Source organism: Chamaea fasciata, unplaced genomic scaffold (genome assembly GCF_029207755.1).
Source record: "Chamaea fasciata isolate MVZ Bird 193981 ecotype frontalis unplaced genomic scaffold, bChaFas1.0.hap1 SCAF_10, whole genome shotgun sequence".
In the NCBI taxonomy this organism is placed as follows: domain Eukaryota; kingdom Metazoa; phylum Chordata; class Aves; order Passeriformes; family Sylviidae; genus Chamaea; species Chamaea fasciata.
Window position 1 is genome coordinate 10,688,269 of NW_027094095.1, and position 18,129 is coordinate 10,706,397.

The 18,129-nt window shown below is 37.8% G+C and overlaps 1 protein-coding gene across 2 annotated transcripts in view; it reads left to right on the forward strand.

The window, feature by feature from the left end:
• Positions 1-17,829, forward strand: part of NEK7 (NIMA related kinase 7) — a 67,498-nt gene extending 49,669 nt beyond the window's left edge. The window contains exons 9-11 of one of the 2 annotated variants that reach the window (XR_010722428.1): positions 2,432-2,457; positions 3,811-3,924; positions 10,220-10,307. Coding sequence is in view for 1 of the 2 variants with exons in the window: in XM_066192283.1 (XP_066048380.1) it covers positions 3,811-3,924; positions 10,220-10,330 (225 nt within the window). In the remaining variant the exon portion in view is untranslated. Of the gene's footprint in view, positions 1-2,431; positions 2,458-3,810; positions 3,925-10,219 lie in introns of both variants that reach the window. The other variant, XM_066192283.1, reaches the window with a different exon arrangement.
• Positions 17,830-18,129: the final 300 nt, after the last annotated feature.

The window sequence follows — 18,129 nt, forward strand, 5'->3', positions numbered from 1 at the left end:
AGATAGGCTTCTAAAACAAATGTATCTTCCAAGTTCTTTGAGGATCATTTCTTGATTAGAAGAATAAACACGTGTGCTGAACGATGCTGGGAATAAAAATGGTTCCATCAACAATGGCAGTGAAGCCTCCCCAAGTCATGTTCCAGGTAGAAACTAATATGCTGAAGTCACTTTTTTTTTTTTTTAACCTACAAGCCACCTGCCTCAATGGGTCAGCAGAACTCATTTTAACTTACTCAGCAGCATCAGCACCTCCTTGTTTATTTTAGGATTTTGTAGAAGCCATTGGCAGCCTGTTGAGGTTGGATGTTACTGCTAGGTGTATCATCTCCAGTAATAGTTGTTTACTTTCTATCACTGGTGTTGCTTTAAGTATTAAAAGGACAAATAGCTGTATTGCAAGTCTGCAGTTTATAGATGTGTGTACAGCTGTTGCTTTAAATCTTGGGGATCATTTGAGGAAGGAGGTCCAGCTGATAGCAAGTATTTAGAAGTTTGAATCCTGACCGAAAACTTAATCCTGTATTAGGATTCCTCAATACTGACCATGGCATCTGCCTTGAATTTCAGTGCTCTGCTTTACACATTTATGCTGCAAGCCCTAAAGTTGCATAAAGGTAGATGAGTATTTTTCAGTACTACTGTTTCTTTGGCCCTCATTGGTTTACTTGAGGATTTTTTAAATCTGGAAACAAACAAAACCTTTGAATTACGATTACATAAAATCCCCACAGTTTAAGGTTAATTTTTTCTTTTATGTTATGTGAAATTAAATGGCTGGATATAAATCAGTTGCACTTTTCTAAAGATTTTTTAAGCGTACTGCCTTAATGCCGGTAGAGTATATTTAACACCTCTGTGAATATTACATTTTTCTTTGATGTGGTAGATAATCCCAGAATACCTAACTCTGTTCCATTGATTAACTCAGCATCTTGAAATACCATTCTCCTTTAATTTATTTTAGAGATTTTACCAGGATGCTATTTAAACTGATCTAGGGTAATGTTTGTTTTCCTTATTGCAAGAATAAAATAATTATTAAGACCTATTGTTGATGTATAACTACAGTATTGGGCATTGTCTTCAACTGGAGCTTTTAATTTCTTTTAGAAGTGCATTTAGTTGATTCTGTCACATACCAGATACTTGCGGTGGGTTTTCTTTGGAAGTTTATCTTGAGCATTTATCTGTAATTTTGAAATTTCAGATATAGCAAATTCAAAATGTGTGCTCAGCATTTTTCTCATTTAGTATTTTTTCTTAATTATTGGAAAGTGGTTACTTAAGGTTCTTCAAGACTTGTGTGGACTAATGAATGGTGTTTTTTAATCTGTGCAGTTTTGTGCTGATTGCCTTTCTGTGATTTGTCTATTGCCTGCATTTTAGCATGTTTTATTATGTTGATTTCATGGTGATGTGTGTTCATATGTGCTGTGGATTGTCTCCAGCTTAATTGGAGAAAAGCTGTGGCAAATTTATCACATCTCAGTAAATGCTTAATTGCTGCTTAACTCTTCAGTTATGTTTTAATTTAGGTTTAAACTAACTTGTTTTTCTAAAAAAAAATATTATTTCTACTGTATATAACAATCTGTTATTCAATGCTAACTGTGTGGCCAATAAGATTTTGCAGAAGTATGTTTTAAAGTCTGAATTTTTTAGAGCCCCAGGTATTTCTGAAACCTCAAAAACACTACCAGTGGAGTTTTAATTGATATGCAACAAAGTAGACTTTACTAATTAAAATCAAGATGCTGTGCTTTTGCTACATGGACCTTTACATGGAAAAGTAGGTCTTACACATTTCCTTTTATTGTTCATCGTAGCAATTGCATCCTTACAGGGTTGTAGGTTGGTGGCTTACAGTTAAAAAAAAAAAAAAAAGAAAAAAAAAGAGAAAAAAAAGGGGAAAAAAAAGAGAGAGCGAGCTGCCACCAGCCCTGAAGACAGACAGTGGGCTTTCGTCCCTCAGACACCCCCAGAATACTAATCAGCAAAGTCAGACCCTGGAGGTCAGGGAGCAAGTCAATCATTCTAGCGATCGTCTCAGTGTGGAGGATCAAATTAGCCTGAAAAATTCAGCTGCTGGGAGGAGAGGGCGAGCAGCTGTCAGGGGCAGCAGCGAGATGCACTAATGAACCAGATGAATAGTGCAAAAGCTTGAAAATAAAAACAGGACAGTTGACATTTTTCATCTGTCAAAGCAGGAGATGCATGAAAATATAGCATTCCTGTTTTAACTCCTTAGGGGACATTCAGAATTTTTTTAACACTCGGCAGCATTCAAAGAAAAGTACTTTTTAATGAACACCTAGAGTACAAAAATGAGTATCTGTGCATTTATTTAGAATTTCTGCATGTGTACAGACCCTGCAGTTGATTTTTTTTCTTTTTTTTTTTTTTTCTTCTTTTCTTTTTTGGTCTTCAGCTTGCATTTTTAACATTCTTTTTAAGGTAAGAGACAATGTCATGTAAATACAAAAACTAACATCTTAGTAATACAGATTGGGAGGAGTGTAGGATGGAACTGTAGCGTGATACTTGTTTTGGGAGCTTTAAAATTTTTTATTCGTACTTGGAGCTAATATGAAAAAGTACTGAACTATTTGAGAGCAAATTAATGAGCTATAAAATAAGTGGAAGGGAATTTTGATCATTCTTTTCATACATTTCCCCCAGTGATATTGATGCTTAGACATGAAAGAGTTAAACTGCTATCTGGAAGACCACAAGACAGATGAGAGCCATTTTCAGCTTGTCCTGTCCCTGCTGAAGCTCACTGAGTAGCACAGCATGGACTAGCGTGTTTCACACACACTCTGCCTGTCTGGGGAATGTACACATTGTCCTTCCAAAATCAAACTTATTAGCACATGTAGAAAAGGGTGACTGACTTTGGGGCAGCTCTGCACTCAGAGTAGCATTCGTGCTGCTGCAGTTAAAAGATTTCTTAGGCTTTGAACAGAATGGAGAGATTTTAAATGAATTTTTGAATTTCTGATTCAGCTAGCCATAGTATTTGTTTCCATCTCAAATGTCAAGTTGTAACATTTCCTGAAAATAAAGGCTAGGTTTATTAATGCTGGCTTTAGGCTGATCAATAATGTAAGTACTCTGCAACAGCTTTTCTTGGTTTTATATTGTAATTGTATACTATTGCCATAGGTGTCAATTCTGTGCTTCTGATGGAAGTTTGGTGATTTATTTTTTAAGTATTTCTAAATAACATCCTGAATTACAAAGTTTTTGGGTCTGAGATTTTGGAAGTATAGATGATAGGTTTTTTTCCAGCTTTCAAAACCCCCAGTTATATTGAAGTCTAATGTCATGGCTGTGGAAGGTTACAAAATCTGCTACCATTATCAAGTGTTATCTACACAATGCATGGCTTTAGGTTAGATAATGTTTTCCTGTAAGTTCCGTGTTTTCTTACAAAAGGTCTTCTGGGGAAAAGTATGAGTTTGGATTTTTTTGGTGTCCCTTGTGGTGCAAGGACCCTCCACTCTCAGCAATATCATAAACTACTGAATTTCCCCTCACAGTCTATTAATAAAACCCTAACAGTGTGCAATTCAGATATTGCCCTGTAAGGATTGTGACAGCTATGATTGTATGACGTAGAATAAGTACATACAGTGGTTACAAGAATAGTTTTGGAACTTCTGTTATTATCACTGCAAGGCTCCCTCTAAGCAGAGCATTGAGAGTCAATTAAGGATCACTTTTTATTTGTTACTATTACAGGTTTTATGACAAAATAGCTTTACTTAAAAACGCAAAAGAAAACTGTACATTTTCTTTAAACAGATGGCTGCACTGCAGAGTCCCTTTTATGGTGACAAAATGAACTTGTACTCTCTGTGCAAGAAGATAGAACAGTGTGACTACCCACCTCTCCCTTCAGATCACTATTCAGAGGAAGTAAGTAATTTTCCTTTTCATGGGCTGGATCCCCAGTTTATGTAAGCTGGCACTCTTCCAGGGAAGTAAATGAACTTGTGTGATTTTACGTTATTTGCAGGTCATGCCTATAAGTGTTTGCTTGTTGGACTCACTCAAATGTTCCTATCATAACAAGTCTCTCATGATTTATTATTGAGGGTATTAATGATGGAAACATCACACTGTTAGATTCTTAATTTCATTGGGCTTCCTTGCAAGTGTGACAAAAGGCTTTCCCAGAATGCACAATGATATGTTCCACATGCCAGGGTGGGATAGAGGCTTACATCTATAGGGTGTTTTTCTAAAAGCACAACTACACACGTTTATGTTGCACAGTAAATTAGTGCACTGGCCCTGTTCCTCTAGGGGCCTGCATTAAAATAGATATAATGTAACTCAGTAGTAAAAATGAATTGTTCAGGTCCCATTTATCTGCATTATAAAACTGGGATGTGCCGTTCAGTACAATTGAACAGCAGTTCTTTTGCAAGGAGTGGCTCTTGACAAGACTTAGAGTAAATTTCAGAGAAATACAGGCAGACATAATACAATTGAATTTGAACAATATACTCCTGCAAATCTCAGCAGTGTTTGTTTTAAGCTGAGAGCTAACAGTTCTTACTGTCATTAGTGCATTTAAGGGGGAGTACTTGCTTTTATAAGCTCTAAAATGAAAAGAAATGAAACAAAATAAATATTTTCCTTAGTGTAACAGAATGAAAAAATATAAATGCTTGCTTGTTAATGTTCTGAGATGCGAGTTTTGAAATACTTTCCCACTTTGAAAAGAACAGGGCAAACTGATAGAAGCTGTAAACCAAAGAACAAGTATTGGTAACCAATTCTAATTGAATTCAGACTACATGAATTAAAGATTACTTTGAAAACACAAATAAACACAAGCACTGAAATACTTTTAATAAACATAAAGCATTATACAATTTCATTTATAGACTAGGGGTTGTAATTCTGAACCTTAAATTTTCTTGCATTCACAGACAGTGATTGGACTATTAATAAAAGATTACTGCTCAGTGTTTTGTTTTGTATTTATAGTGACAATTTTCCCCCTTTTATGAAACAAACTGGACTTTAAAAGATAATTTGGTGACGTTACAAAGGATGAAATAATGATCTATTGTGTAATTTATACACTCTAGCTCTTTGTGGGTTTGCCGGTTAGTCATTTTACCTTGGCCATTTTTAATTATTATTTATTGCAGACTCTAAATATGGCAGTTCATATAACGAGCTTCAGAACTGGAGGCCTAGAAATACAGTAGGGTGTGAACAATAATGCAAAATGATAGCAAGAATGTCAGGGGCCGTTCTTTGTTGTGTCATTCATGCTGTCTTCCTTTTTCCATGAAGCACATGAATATTTCACATATCTGCATCCTCATCGTCTATTCTTCTTGACTAATTTTCAGACTGTCTGAATTTGCATTTCACATGGTAGCTGATTAGGAGATGCCGAGTGCAGCAGCGAAGCCTCAGCAGGCGGTTTCCATGGTGACCTTCAGCAGGATTTTAATGATGATACCACTAGTGGTTCGTTGAAGTTGGCCTGCCTGCAAGGCTACTTCGCTGCAGCTAAGTGTGAAGTTGGAGATGTGGATTCCCAGCCAAAGGGCAAATATCAAAGTCTGACCCAGATAGAAGGTCTTAGAGTTTGGGTGGGGAGAGAGATTCCAGCTTTTCCTTACATCTGTGTAGGATTTTTGTTTTGCAAACACATGCAAAGCACAACATGTTACTTTCTATTACTTCAAAGGAGACATGTACTTCTGCACCTCTGATAAGCCAGTTATCTGCAAAATACATGTAAGTTGTTCTTAAAGATAATGAGAGAATCAGAGCTAGTATAGGTATTAAGATAGGTAAGAAAAACAGTTTCTTACAAGAAGCCATCAGTTATGGAAACTGTAATGGCAATATTTTTTATGTTCTGCTATGAAGACTTGTGTCTTCACTAAGGTACATGGAAAACATACATTGATTACCTATCGCACCAAAATAAACCATTTTTAGTACAAAAAATACCGTCCTGGCATGAACTGTAAAAAAAGAGAAACAAACAAGTGTTATCTGTCATATTAGAATACTGTCCTAAATGTTTCACCTGTACTGGAAATGTAGATACCAGGTCGGAAGGACACTTGGTGAGCAGTAAAGATCAGGGATCACTGAATAGTAAAACCCACTCTACTTTTTAGGAGAAAGGATTTTCTGAAATAAAAACTTCACTGCGTGTTGATCTCTGCATCCTCTAATATAGGAGTGTAAATACTTCCATTATGAAACATAAGAAAAGTGCTTTTTCAAGAAACTTTTTGTAGGTAAATTTTAGTGAGTTTTAAGGTGTGACATTTTTTCTAAGTTTTGGAACCTGTGTAAGAGTAACGTGTTAGTAATTGTGTCACATCTGTGTCATCAGAGAACAGTGTGACAGAAAGATGCACCTTTAGATGGACAGATGGGTAATGTTTTTAAAAACCTTTGATTAGAAATCCTAATAGTCTGGGACGTGTTTTCACAAACTATTTCTTCAGTGGTAGACACAAGCCAAGATTTTCAAATGGTTGATAACTTTGGATATCTCAATTTTTAATATCCCTTAAAAACATCTGGTATTCAGAGTCAGTACTCAACATTTACTGAAAGCTGTTCTGCTTTAGGGAATTCAAAGCTGGGGCTCCCTTGCCACCTCCAATCAATACTTTTAAAACATTGTCAGCTAATATTAGTATCACATTGCTTTCATGATGAAGTTTTTAAATCTTCCCTTTGATTGAGGTGCATTTCTTCTAAAGTCCATTGCCAACCTCCTACCCAGATGTAAAAGCAGAAGGAGCCAGCAGGTCCACAATGGTAGTGTTAGTTGCCAGCAGGTCTTGAGAAAAGCACTCAGAAATGGCTCCAAGAAGGTTTTATTCAGAGTAAGAATGGTGTTGTGTGCAGTTTTTTAATCCAAACTTCCCTGTATGGAAATTTCTCTATTTCAGCTGTCTAACAATGCAAAATACTTGCCTGTCATATTTTTGTCTTTCCCCTCTCCTCCTGACTTGAGTGATAATTATTTATTTCATAGCTGAAAAACCTGCTAAAGTTAAAGAAAAGTGTGTCCCACTGCTCCAGTGTCAGGCTAAGCTCCAGGCTAAAGACAGTCACTGTGCTAAGTGCACAGAGGAGGTTAAGAACAATAAGCAGACAAAGAAGTTTGCAGCTTGGGGTGCAACAGGAGGTCCCTCTGGCTCAGTCTGCTCTGCCTCTTGGCCAGTCTGGGCCAGGTAGTAAAAAATGACTTCTGTCTCTAATGATAGTCTGATTTTAGACTCTCAGTGCCTCTTCCCATGACACTGGTGAGCTTTTCTGATATACTGGAAATTTTATTAGTACTAGGGGGTGGGGCTGATGGATTTCAAGATAGATTTCAAGTTTATTGAAATGGATACTCCTGTAGGAGTAAAGGATCAGTGCTATAACCGAGTATTAGCATCCAGTGTGGTCCCAGTTTCAGTCCTGAAAGACAGTGTTCCCATGTAACTTTTCATCCTGTGCAGCAGAATTAATTCACCTTCTTCTAAGGGCTTGCTTTTTAGTTACAAGGCTCAAAAGAGCTCAAGGATGTTGAAATTACTCAAGAATCTGCACTATTGTTGTGCAGTGTCCCAGACACAGTCAGCTCAGCATTCCTGCCTTACCACTGAGATTCTGGACTGCCAAGGGAAGAGGGGCACAGAGATAGTGCAGTAATTGCAGTGACTGCCACTTAAAGAGGTCTGTGACAAGGCTTCTCAAGTGCTTACAGGTAAATTTCATGAAGATCTATTTCTGCTGTTCTGCAAACAGTGAAGCATTGATAAACAGCTAGTAAGAACAGGAGAAAAAACACTCTGCTTCCCCTCTGATGCTGGCTTTGTGGGTTTCAACCCTTCAAGGTCCTTTATGAGGACTATTCACTGTAGGCAGTTCTGTTGATCAGATGGAAGTCTTCACAGGGAAAGAGAAATGTATACATTCAAGATTAGATGTATTTTGCAGATAAATTGCACCTGTATTCTCTTCACAAAATGTTTGCTTATTTGACTCTAATTTCAGGCTTGATGGTGTTGAATGTTCTTCAGTCTCTCCTGTTTTCTGTGCAGGCTGTCTGAGGTGTTGCATGGCAAGCTGCTCATCTCTGCCTATACTGTGCCTCCTGCTTACCCTGTGTCCCACCTGCTTCTTCTGCAGGAGACTGTTTGGCTTGCATGCTTGTATTACATGCTGGCAATTATTATTTCTTGCAGTAGCTAATGATTGCCAGCATTGTGTTCTTCAAATGTTTGGGAGTTATTGCAGGCTAATAGTTTTTATTGCCACTGGCACTGTCTTTTTTTATTGACTGCCAGAAGCAATATGATGGCTTTTATAACTCCCTTAGTCAGAATATACTTCATGTATTTTAAATTCAAATAGCAAGTCTGTTACAGGTTATTTTGATTCAATGCTTTTCTTTCCAATCCAGTAATCTGACCACTATCTTCAGAATTATCTCACTTTCAAATATTGAGCTCTTCTTGATGTATAATGGCATAGTTTTTATACTGTTGAGTACAAAAAAATCTGTACATTAGGTACAGTTTATCTGCAAGGGCTAATGGACAAAGCTTTACATAGTGGTTTACAGTGCTTCTTCCTTAACTTCAGAAATTCCTATACCCATGCATTTGAATTAATCTTCAGAAAAGTGAAAGGAGTATAATTATAATGTAAATCCTTCTTGTTCTTTTTCTAGAAAGCGGGAAGGAAACTCTCCGATGGCAGGTTTAAAGAGGCAGCCTGTGTTACTTTTGAATAATGAGGGTGATGGGGTCGCCCTGTGTTAGTTGCAATAACTACAGATTTTTTTTTTTCAATAATCCTGCCTAGTAGTACTGGCTGGGAGACCAAACCAAATTTGATATATTGCCATAGAAGTCTGAATCACAATGTGTTTGTTGGAGTGATCTCTCCCTCCCTCTCCACCTGTCCCCAGTGGTATAAGGAGGTCCAGGAGGATTTGGCAAAGCTACTTAAAAGCATAAAGGAAGATCTTCAGAGTTGGTTAAGTAGTTTTTGCAAAGCATTGTGAACATTTCAGTAAGTCAGTATGAAAGAGGTATATTCTATGTTGAAAAATGCATAGGACATGCACACAATTTCAGATAGATGCCCTATCAGAAGGTTATCCATACAATATATCAAGCTCTAATGTCATAAATTCTTAGGCATGTCAGTGGAGGGAGAAGAGCCTGCAAATGTCCTGACAGTTTGTAAAGGCAATGAAAAGTACAATGAAAAGGTGATGTGGAAGCTCTTTTGGGTTGGTTATGCTGAATATCTCCATAAAAAACACCCAATAGGTTATGGTGTTTCTGGAAACATGGGGTTTTCTGGTCATAGTGATTGGTTTATTCCCATATAGAGGCTTTCGTGAATATTTGTTAATTATGTGCTTCTTTACATAAAGAACACTATAAACACTCTAATCCTAAGGAATACATATTGGGATGTAGGGCAAAGCTTATGTATTCTGGTATCATGTCTTCAGCAATGGACAAGTGGACTAAGAGGGCCGGCATGATGTGGTACTTGCCCAAAATATTTTCCCAGCTTCCAGTTTTAAGTTCACATATTTCCTCAGGGGTGGAGCCCTAATAACGGGGTAGCCCTCAGTGGGTTTAATTTGTTCAGTGGCTGAATGAATGTGTGTGAGTTGGTAGCTCCTGGCAGCAGGAGGTTCTGGGAGTTAACTGTATGTTAGATGGAGCACCACTGCCTTTTGTTTGCTGGGCCCTGTCAGGCAGAAATGCCATTTATTGCTGGCTAACTCCTGATCAGGACTGAATGAGCAAAGCAGCCCTCGTTTACCTTTGCTCTGTGCTGCTTTCAGTCTTCTGGGCTTTGCCGGCACAGCCCTCCAGAAACACGGAGAATTTTCTATAAATTATGTGGGATTGGACTAAATGCATGTCTAAAGTTGTATGTTGAAAGGATTAAAACTTGAATTTGCTCGTCAGTTTTTTTGGACGGCAGTGCAAAACGTAGAAATCAGGGGAGTGTGTTGCCTACGTGTTTGCGTTGGGCTGCATGCAGTGTGTGAGCAGAGAGGGGAGGGCTGCCTGCGTGCTCGTGCAGAATCGCTGTTTGCCTCATTTTTGCCAGTCGTATTAATTTGAATTTGATAAGGCACAAATCCTGCTTGTAAGAAGGCCAACGCTCCTGTCATGTTCTCTCCCTCTGGTAGCTGCGACAATTAGTTAATATGTGCATCAACCCGGATCCAGAGAAGCGCCCAGACATCACCTACGTGTACGATGTAGCGAAACGTATGCACGCACACACCGCCAGCAGCTGAGCAGCCAGCACAGCCCCGGGAAAGGAGCAGCAACAACCGAGTGCTTGAAATAAATCATCCCACCTCTCCGTGTGTGTTACACAAATGTAATTATTTGAAGCTTACTGTTGTGCTTTGAATTGTAAACCGGTTTATATACGAGCTCTGTAATTTTCTGTTTATTTCTGGGGTTTGTGTTTTTTACTAACTTGCAGTCGTACAACAGGTTGAAATATGTAAAGCATAATTTTAAGACGCCGTGAACCGCTGTTTCCATGTTAGTGGGTTCAAGTATATGTTCTGTAATAACAAAATTGTATTCAGTTGGGCCTCAGTTCTAAAACACAGTTGCACTTTTGCACATGATACAGATATTAGGCTTATTATCAAGAAGCAAAATGTCTGAATCCCTCGCCTTTCTAGTAATTTATGGAAAGTATGAATCAGCACAGTTAACTTTATTTTAATCTTTGTTCCAAGAGGAACATAATTATTACAGGATCTTACAGTATTTTATATTGAATTGTACTTTGCAGTTCTTGCTGTAAGAGTAGACAAGGAATAGAATTAGTTCTCTGCTTGCCAAATGCAATGGAAAAATAACTTCAGGAAAAAATGGTCATGCTGAAATTTGTCCCGTTTTGTTTTGTTAGTCTCTTGTAATACACACAACATTTGTTGAAGGTTTTCTGGGAAAATTTAAGGTGTTGATTCAGCAATCTGGTCGTTTTCACTGGACTTGTGCAGCACTGCCCTGGGGCAGTGGGGGCCTGCATGGTTCAGTCTTAAAAACATGCAGATGCTTCTTGTAGCCAATAGGGTTCTTTTGTGGCAGTCCTTTGAGCAGGTCTGATTAAAAGATGTGATCTTTAAGTTACAACTTCCCAACTGTTTGTGTATATGTCACTGTTTGTAGATTTTTGTGTTTAAAATAATTTGAGTGACCTTACAGTATATTTAAATTTTAATCTTCTTTTTCTAAATACTGAAATCTTTTGGCAAAGATATAATAGTCTAGTATAACACAGAATGTATTTACATAAATATTTGATTATTGTATACTGTATCCTGAGACTTAGTTTTATATTTAGGAGAAGTAAATTATAGCTTTTATGTTTAAGAGAAAGTTGCCACGCCTTATTTTGGGAAATAATTATATATGCAAACTGTCTTACAGATACTTTATTAGTTTCAAAGGAAATGCTGAATATTTTTGCTAGACCTTAGTGCCTTTTGGGGTATGCGTATATAATATTTTCAGTGTTAAGGAAGGAATGTGTCTTGGTTTTAAATGTGGTAAAAATTGAGAGTGAAATGAAATTGCTTGAGTTTCAAGACTGAACTTTTTTTACGGAACTGTCAAAAGGTAATTATTATCAGTGATAGCAGCTAAGGAGCTGTTACTGTCAGTTAAGTGTTCTTTATGTGGGTAAAAAGTTAGTTCCAATAAAAGCAGCAGTATGTACATACACATATAGGTTCTAGATGCAGTCACATCCCTGCATGCTCAGATTTTTTTTTTTTTGCTTGTTTGTTTCTCTTTGCAGCTGTAATTTTCATTTTGATATAATGGTCAAAGAAAAAACAAAAACATTTGTGGAGTTTGTGTTCACGGGAGGGTCAGAGTTGTTTGCGGTTTTGTATTTTTTAAAACTATAAATACTATGAAAATTGTGTTTGGGGAAAAAAGGGAGTTTTTAGATGGTATGTGCCAGATCATCAGCTTTTCTTAATACATACTTTTTTAGTTTTTGCTTCCAGGTTTTGTAGGACAAATTGTATGAAACCGTAGTTTTATTTCTTACTTCTGTGTGCACTTATCCTTACAGAACTTCAGTGGAACAGTTTGTTGGAAAGAAGTATTTGAGAAACTTTGGTCTGTGTTTAGCAACCTCTAGATTTGTTTTCATTTATGAAATGGTTATATAATTTAAAACATGATGGTTATATTCTGTAACAATGTTCCACATGCCATAGTATGAGATGCTTTGTATTGAAAAAGGCAGCACAATACTTGCTTGACTGCCAGAATTAGTTCTTAATATGCACAAGTAGTCAATTTCTTTTTTTCTGAAACGGGCTAGAACATTTAAAAATCACTGAAAAGCCCAAGTGCAGTGCAGGCTAATTGTATCTAATATCATGCATAAAGTATTGAACTTTTCCTGCCAGAAACTGCTGATACATACCCCTCCCTTGGAAGGGTTTGTTGAGTAAAACAAGCATGAGTTAGCAAATGTGCATTCTTAAGCATTTAAATTTTTTTAGCAATGTGGGGATTTTTTAGTAGTTATGATCAAATACTGTGCTGAGGAAAAGAAATAGTTGTTCCTGACTTAAAATCTGTGAAATAAAAGGTGCACCTGACTCTGGTACCAAACTCTGTAATTAAAAAGCCAATGTGGGTTAATAGAACTGCTTACATAAGTGGGGACTGTAGAGTCTTTCCCTAAAGTAAAGTACCTGGTAACACATGAAAATTATAAGTCTTGTTATATCACTCCAGTGTATGCTATCTGCTTATAAAATATTTTCTTTTCTAAACCACCATCCTATTTTTCCTATGTTGATTTTAACATTTGGCACTATTTATTTTAAGCTATGGCATTATGTGTTTATTTTCTTTAAAGAAAACATGTTACATTTCTACCCAAAATGTCTGACCAGCTCCTTTTTATTTCAGTAATGCTCCAGTATTAACTTGTGTCAGGAGTGAACTTTGTGCTTTGAATGACATTGCATAAATTTCCTTTGTGTCGAAAGCTCCCCAGCGGTGCAGTAGTCCAATAGAAATAAAACATACAGGTATTAAATGTAATGTAAAGAATATAGTGCTTCTATGATTTTTTTCAAACTTTTCTATTTTAGATATATGTATATGTTACAGTCGATGCTGCTTATCTTGTGGACAACTTACTGCTTCCAGCAGTTGATTCTAGGTGAAACTTCTTGACTGTAACAAAAGACAGTACACTAAAAAAAAATCATTTTATGTATTATTTTTTAAAAGATTATCTAAAAATACTACATCCAATATATTGTGTGTTTTAAACTAAAATCTAAAATTAATTTAAAATTACTTTCAAGCCATATTAAAATACGTGATAAAGCATAAAAATGACAAAGAGCTCCCATTATGGCCCCAGTCTTGTGAGCTCATGTTTATATTTCAGCTGGTTTTTATGTAATTTTCAGTAATTTTGAGTGAACCATATCTACACACAGAAATAAACAGTAGGGTAGATAGAAATGATGTGCTCAGCTCACTTTTTATACACTCTGCGTGTCACTGGTTTGGTAGCAGAGAATAATTTGGGTTTTTTCCCCTCTTCTGTTGCACTCCTAATGATCCAGCTCCCAATTGTATGAGCAGGCAATAGAAGTGTGTTGTCTTTTTGTAATGAGCAGAAACTTTAAAAACATGCCAGTATAGCAGGAGATGAAATACAGTATTAGAAGTGTCTGAGAAGGCTGGTGTTTTATTCATGCTCATGATTAAGAAAGCTGTAGAGTGAAATTCTTGACAGAGGCTTGGAAATGGAGAAGAACTTTTATGCTGTTGGTTCTCAGATACCTCTGAATGGGACCCAAAATCGCAGTGATGTTTGTTTGCAGCAATCTGTCTGCTTATTCTCTTATCTTTGCTGTTACACAGTGTGGTGAGAATCTTTAGCAGCTGAATTGGAGTGCTGGTGAATGCTGCATTGGCTTGTGAGCTGGTAGGAACAGGAGGTGATGTGAGGGAGAGTCAACGAAGACCTTCAGGGCTTGTTTTGTGAAAGGTGCTGGATGGCAGAGGTCAAATCACTGTTTTTCCATAATTTTTAATAGTCTTTATTAGTCTTCATCTACTTCAACAGTCAAAACTTTCCCAACCCAGCCATATCCCCACCTTATCTAGCCAGTGGCAGTGTTGGTCTTTTGAATTTCTGATCTCGGGTTTGATCTGGATGAGTAAATCTTTCTGGCAAGGAGGGAAAGAGGTGCTGACCCTGCCAGGTGGGGTGCTACGTATGTTTCTGAACATGATTCAAATATAGATGTTTAGAGTTGTTTTTTTAAACTTTATTCCCTTCTCTGAGCCTTTATTCCCTTCTCTGATGCTTTTTAAAAAGCATTTTCCATTCATATTCACCACTAAAGTTCCATGACGCCTGGCTTCTGCTTCTGCTTTGTCAGTCTTGTTGTCAGCCCTACCCTCTTCCTGCTTTGAAGTCCTCTGTGTCTTGTTTTCCTAGTGGTCATTAGTTTGCATCTATCTCTGTGACTTTGCTAAACTCAACCCATTTCTCTCTTTTCAAATCTCATCCCTCCCCATGGGCAAGCCCAGTTCTTTTCCCCTGATCAGAACTTTAATCCTTTGTTCTTCATTCTGTTTTTCCAGCCCGATGACTGTGATTTCTAGTTTTAGATACGTTTTCTCGCTGCCTCAATCATTCCCATGACCTTGTCTTTACTAAATACTGTTCACTTTATTATCTCTGATTTTTAAATTCCCTTTCTCTGATCACTACCTGCTCTCTTTCAGCTTATCTGTCTTTCTCTCTCCTCTACCCTGTCACTCACTCCTTTTGGGATCTCCAGTCTATTAACCTTTTTGACTCCTTCATCTTCACTGCTGCCTCCTTCCTTCGTTGGCCTCACTTCTTTTGACTCACTGGTCTTTATTTTTATCTCTATCTGCTTCTCTGTACATGATTTCTTTGGCTGCTTCTCACACTGCCCTGTCTCCATTCCTCCCTCCAGACATATTCTCTTGTAATTTCTTAATTTCCATTCCAGCCTTTCTGAATATCTGAAGAGTGTGTCAGCACAACACAGCTTTGGACTCAGCTTTGCCTTACCTGCTTCAGTGCTCTTCCCAAATGGACTTTTTAACCACTTCTATCTCACCTTTGTTTTTCTTGTTGAGCTCGTTTACAGATCTGCTTTTCATTTTCGTTCTCCATTCATTCTTGATACAAAATTTTCAATCCTGATTTTGTTGCATGATAAGATCCTTTCCAAAGTTGTTTTTATTCTCAGGATCTGTTACTGAACTGAGCTTCTCTGCCTCCTAACTGTGCAAGTTTGCCCCTTTTATTTCTGTATCTTTTATGCCTCTCATTCCTTTCATTGAATTACTTCTTCCCTCAGTAGCAACCAAGTTTCTCTTTCATCTGTCTTGAAGGGGGTGGCACCCATCATTATAAATGTTTCTGGTTTTAATAATTTGTCCTTTTTTCTCCGTGTCATCTAATTTCATGTACCTAAACACCCTTTCTCCAATTTGTTTTTGGATTTTTTTTATGTTATACTTTATTTGAATGCCCCAGAAAACCAGTGCTTCTGCCCCCTAGTCTTGTTCTCCCATGGTTCTATCTCCAGATTATTCCTTTAGTATCCAGCCAGCCTCAGACCTGTTCAGATTCAAAGATCTGATTTTTATTTCTGGCTCCCTCTAGACTGTTTTCTAACATCCCTGACAATTTTACTTGCCTGTTTTCCAAGGCCACAACCTTTCTATCTCTGACACTTCTCCCATGCCTGGGTATCAAATGTCTCAGAGTTAGATGTATCAGAATCCAGCCCTCTTTATCTGTTCTTTCTTATCTTTTATCTTCACTCATTTAACCTCTGTGTCATTTTGGCTTCTTTTCTCCCTTCAAAGTATCAAAATTGACAGGACTAAACTGTCATTGGGCTTTCACTGTTTTGTGTGCTGAAGAAGGAACTCCACCAAATTACCACTTGTTTTGTGTTTTAAAGAGACCCAAATCCTACAAATCTGATCTTACTTCAGTACTGTAGAGTTGGAATAGATTATTTCTCCAAGGATGTCAAAAGTCCATGAATTTGGGCCTTTAGTTTTCTGTCATTTCAGATAAATAGATTTTTTCCCTTTAATTGTTTTGTATTTACTGTGTGTAACTTTGTCTGGACTTGTTCCTGCACATACAGCTAGCAGTTGTTTTCTTGCTATAGAAACCTGATTGCAGTGCTTTTAACTATTGCTTGAAACAGGAACATGCCTAAGAGGTTCCCTGGCTGGACCCAGGCACAATGCTCCTCTCTGTTCCTGTGCCACCCAGACCCTCCAGGTGCATGACTGAGCTCGGTGCTCTACTGCTTCTCTACTCACTCTTCCCTAAAACATAAAGCCAAACCAAAGCTGCCTCTGTGGTGGGTGCATGATTTTCTGTGTGGGTGCAGGGTCTGACTTCACACTTTCAGCAGGCTTTCAGAGGTGGAAGATTGTGTGTTTGTGGAGATTCACTCTTGGTCAAATTGTCTGGCTTTTGACTGCTCATAATCATCCTGAGATACATTGAGATTAAGAAACAAAATTCTCTTAAAACTGAAAAGTTCGGTGTTTTGGAACTGGGGTGTATAGGTTTTTATATTTATTCCCTGTTGCCTGCTTGTATCACATGATGCAGTTAGTTCTGCTACAGCTGCCTTAGTGACGAGTGTCGGCCTTACATCTTTGGTCTAATTGCAATATTCTGTCATATGGAATTAAAAATAGGAAATTACTGACTCCTTCCTGATAGTTCCACTTGCTTTGCTTTAAACCCTAGCAATAGAAAGAGGTCTCAAACAGGAAGAGAAATGGTCCCCAGGATAAAACAGATGTTCTGGGATTCCTTACTTCCTTTCTACCACCTTCCTTTCCAGCCCCTGTTTCTCTGGCTTCCCTGGGGCACTTGGAGGGAATACGGCACTGCCAGTGTATTGAGGGCCGATAGAAACTTTCTCAGTGTGGACAGGAAATCTCCCAGTTTAAAATGACTAGGAATATATTTGGTATTGTTATACAGCTGATAATTGCAAATGTGTAAAGAGCAATTAAAAAAATCTGTGTTTGCTGTTACAAAACCAATTTTAAATCATGCAAAGGCCTTTTAATGTGGTCTTGGTTTTCTTCAGTACATTTAATTTGCTGCTTGTTTCTTTGATTTCAGTCATGCTGGAACTGTTGTAAAGATGATTCATTAAAGATGAGTGTTGCTTTTTTGTTTGGGAGTGGGGAAAACGGGAGGCATGTACTGATTTGTTTGAATTTGGCTGCTGATTGTGCTTGAATCAAATTTTACAGTAATTCAGATTGGAATGGACCTTGAGAGAAGCCTCTAGTCCAGCTTCCTGCTGAGAGCTGAGTCAGTGCTGAATTCAGAGCAGGGCTTAAGGCTTCAGCAAGATCTAGAAACCCTCAAGGGAGGAGGGTGATTGTGCAGCTTCTGTGGGCAGCCTGCTCCAGTGCCTTGCTGTAAACCTTGTTTGCCTTGTGTGCAGCCAGAAACTCCTCAGTTATAAGTTATGGCCATTCTTTGTTCTTCTGCCACTCCTCAAATGTTCTTTATATTGCAAAAAGGTAAGTCAAGTATTGGAACAAAAAGAGAACTTAGGATGTTTTATTTTCTGAAAATTTGTTATTGCTAGCAAATATGTTCACGTAGTACTTCTGCAACCTGTATGATGTGTACACCATATTCATCTGCAACTTGAGTGTAAAATAAAACTTTTGGCAGTAAAACTCAGTACAAATGTTCTGTGGTGTTTATGGCTGGATTTTCTCCGTTGTTACCTTTCAAATCTGCTAAATGTTTCCTTGCAGATCACTGTTGTGCCCACCATGGTGAAGCAGGGAAGTTGGGATCCTGAACATAACTCTGCTTCTGTTTTCTGGAGCCTGCTCTGGGGAAAGGAGCTTGCCACTGGGGATGGGATGGGAAGAGAACGAAGCCAGCAGGTGTCAGATCACTGCTGGTTATGGGAATGCTACTTTAAACTCAAGTTTTGGTGGAAACTTGCTTGGTGAGATTTATTAGAATTGAAAT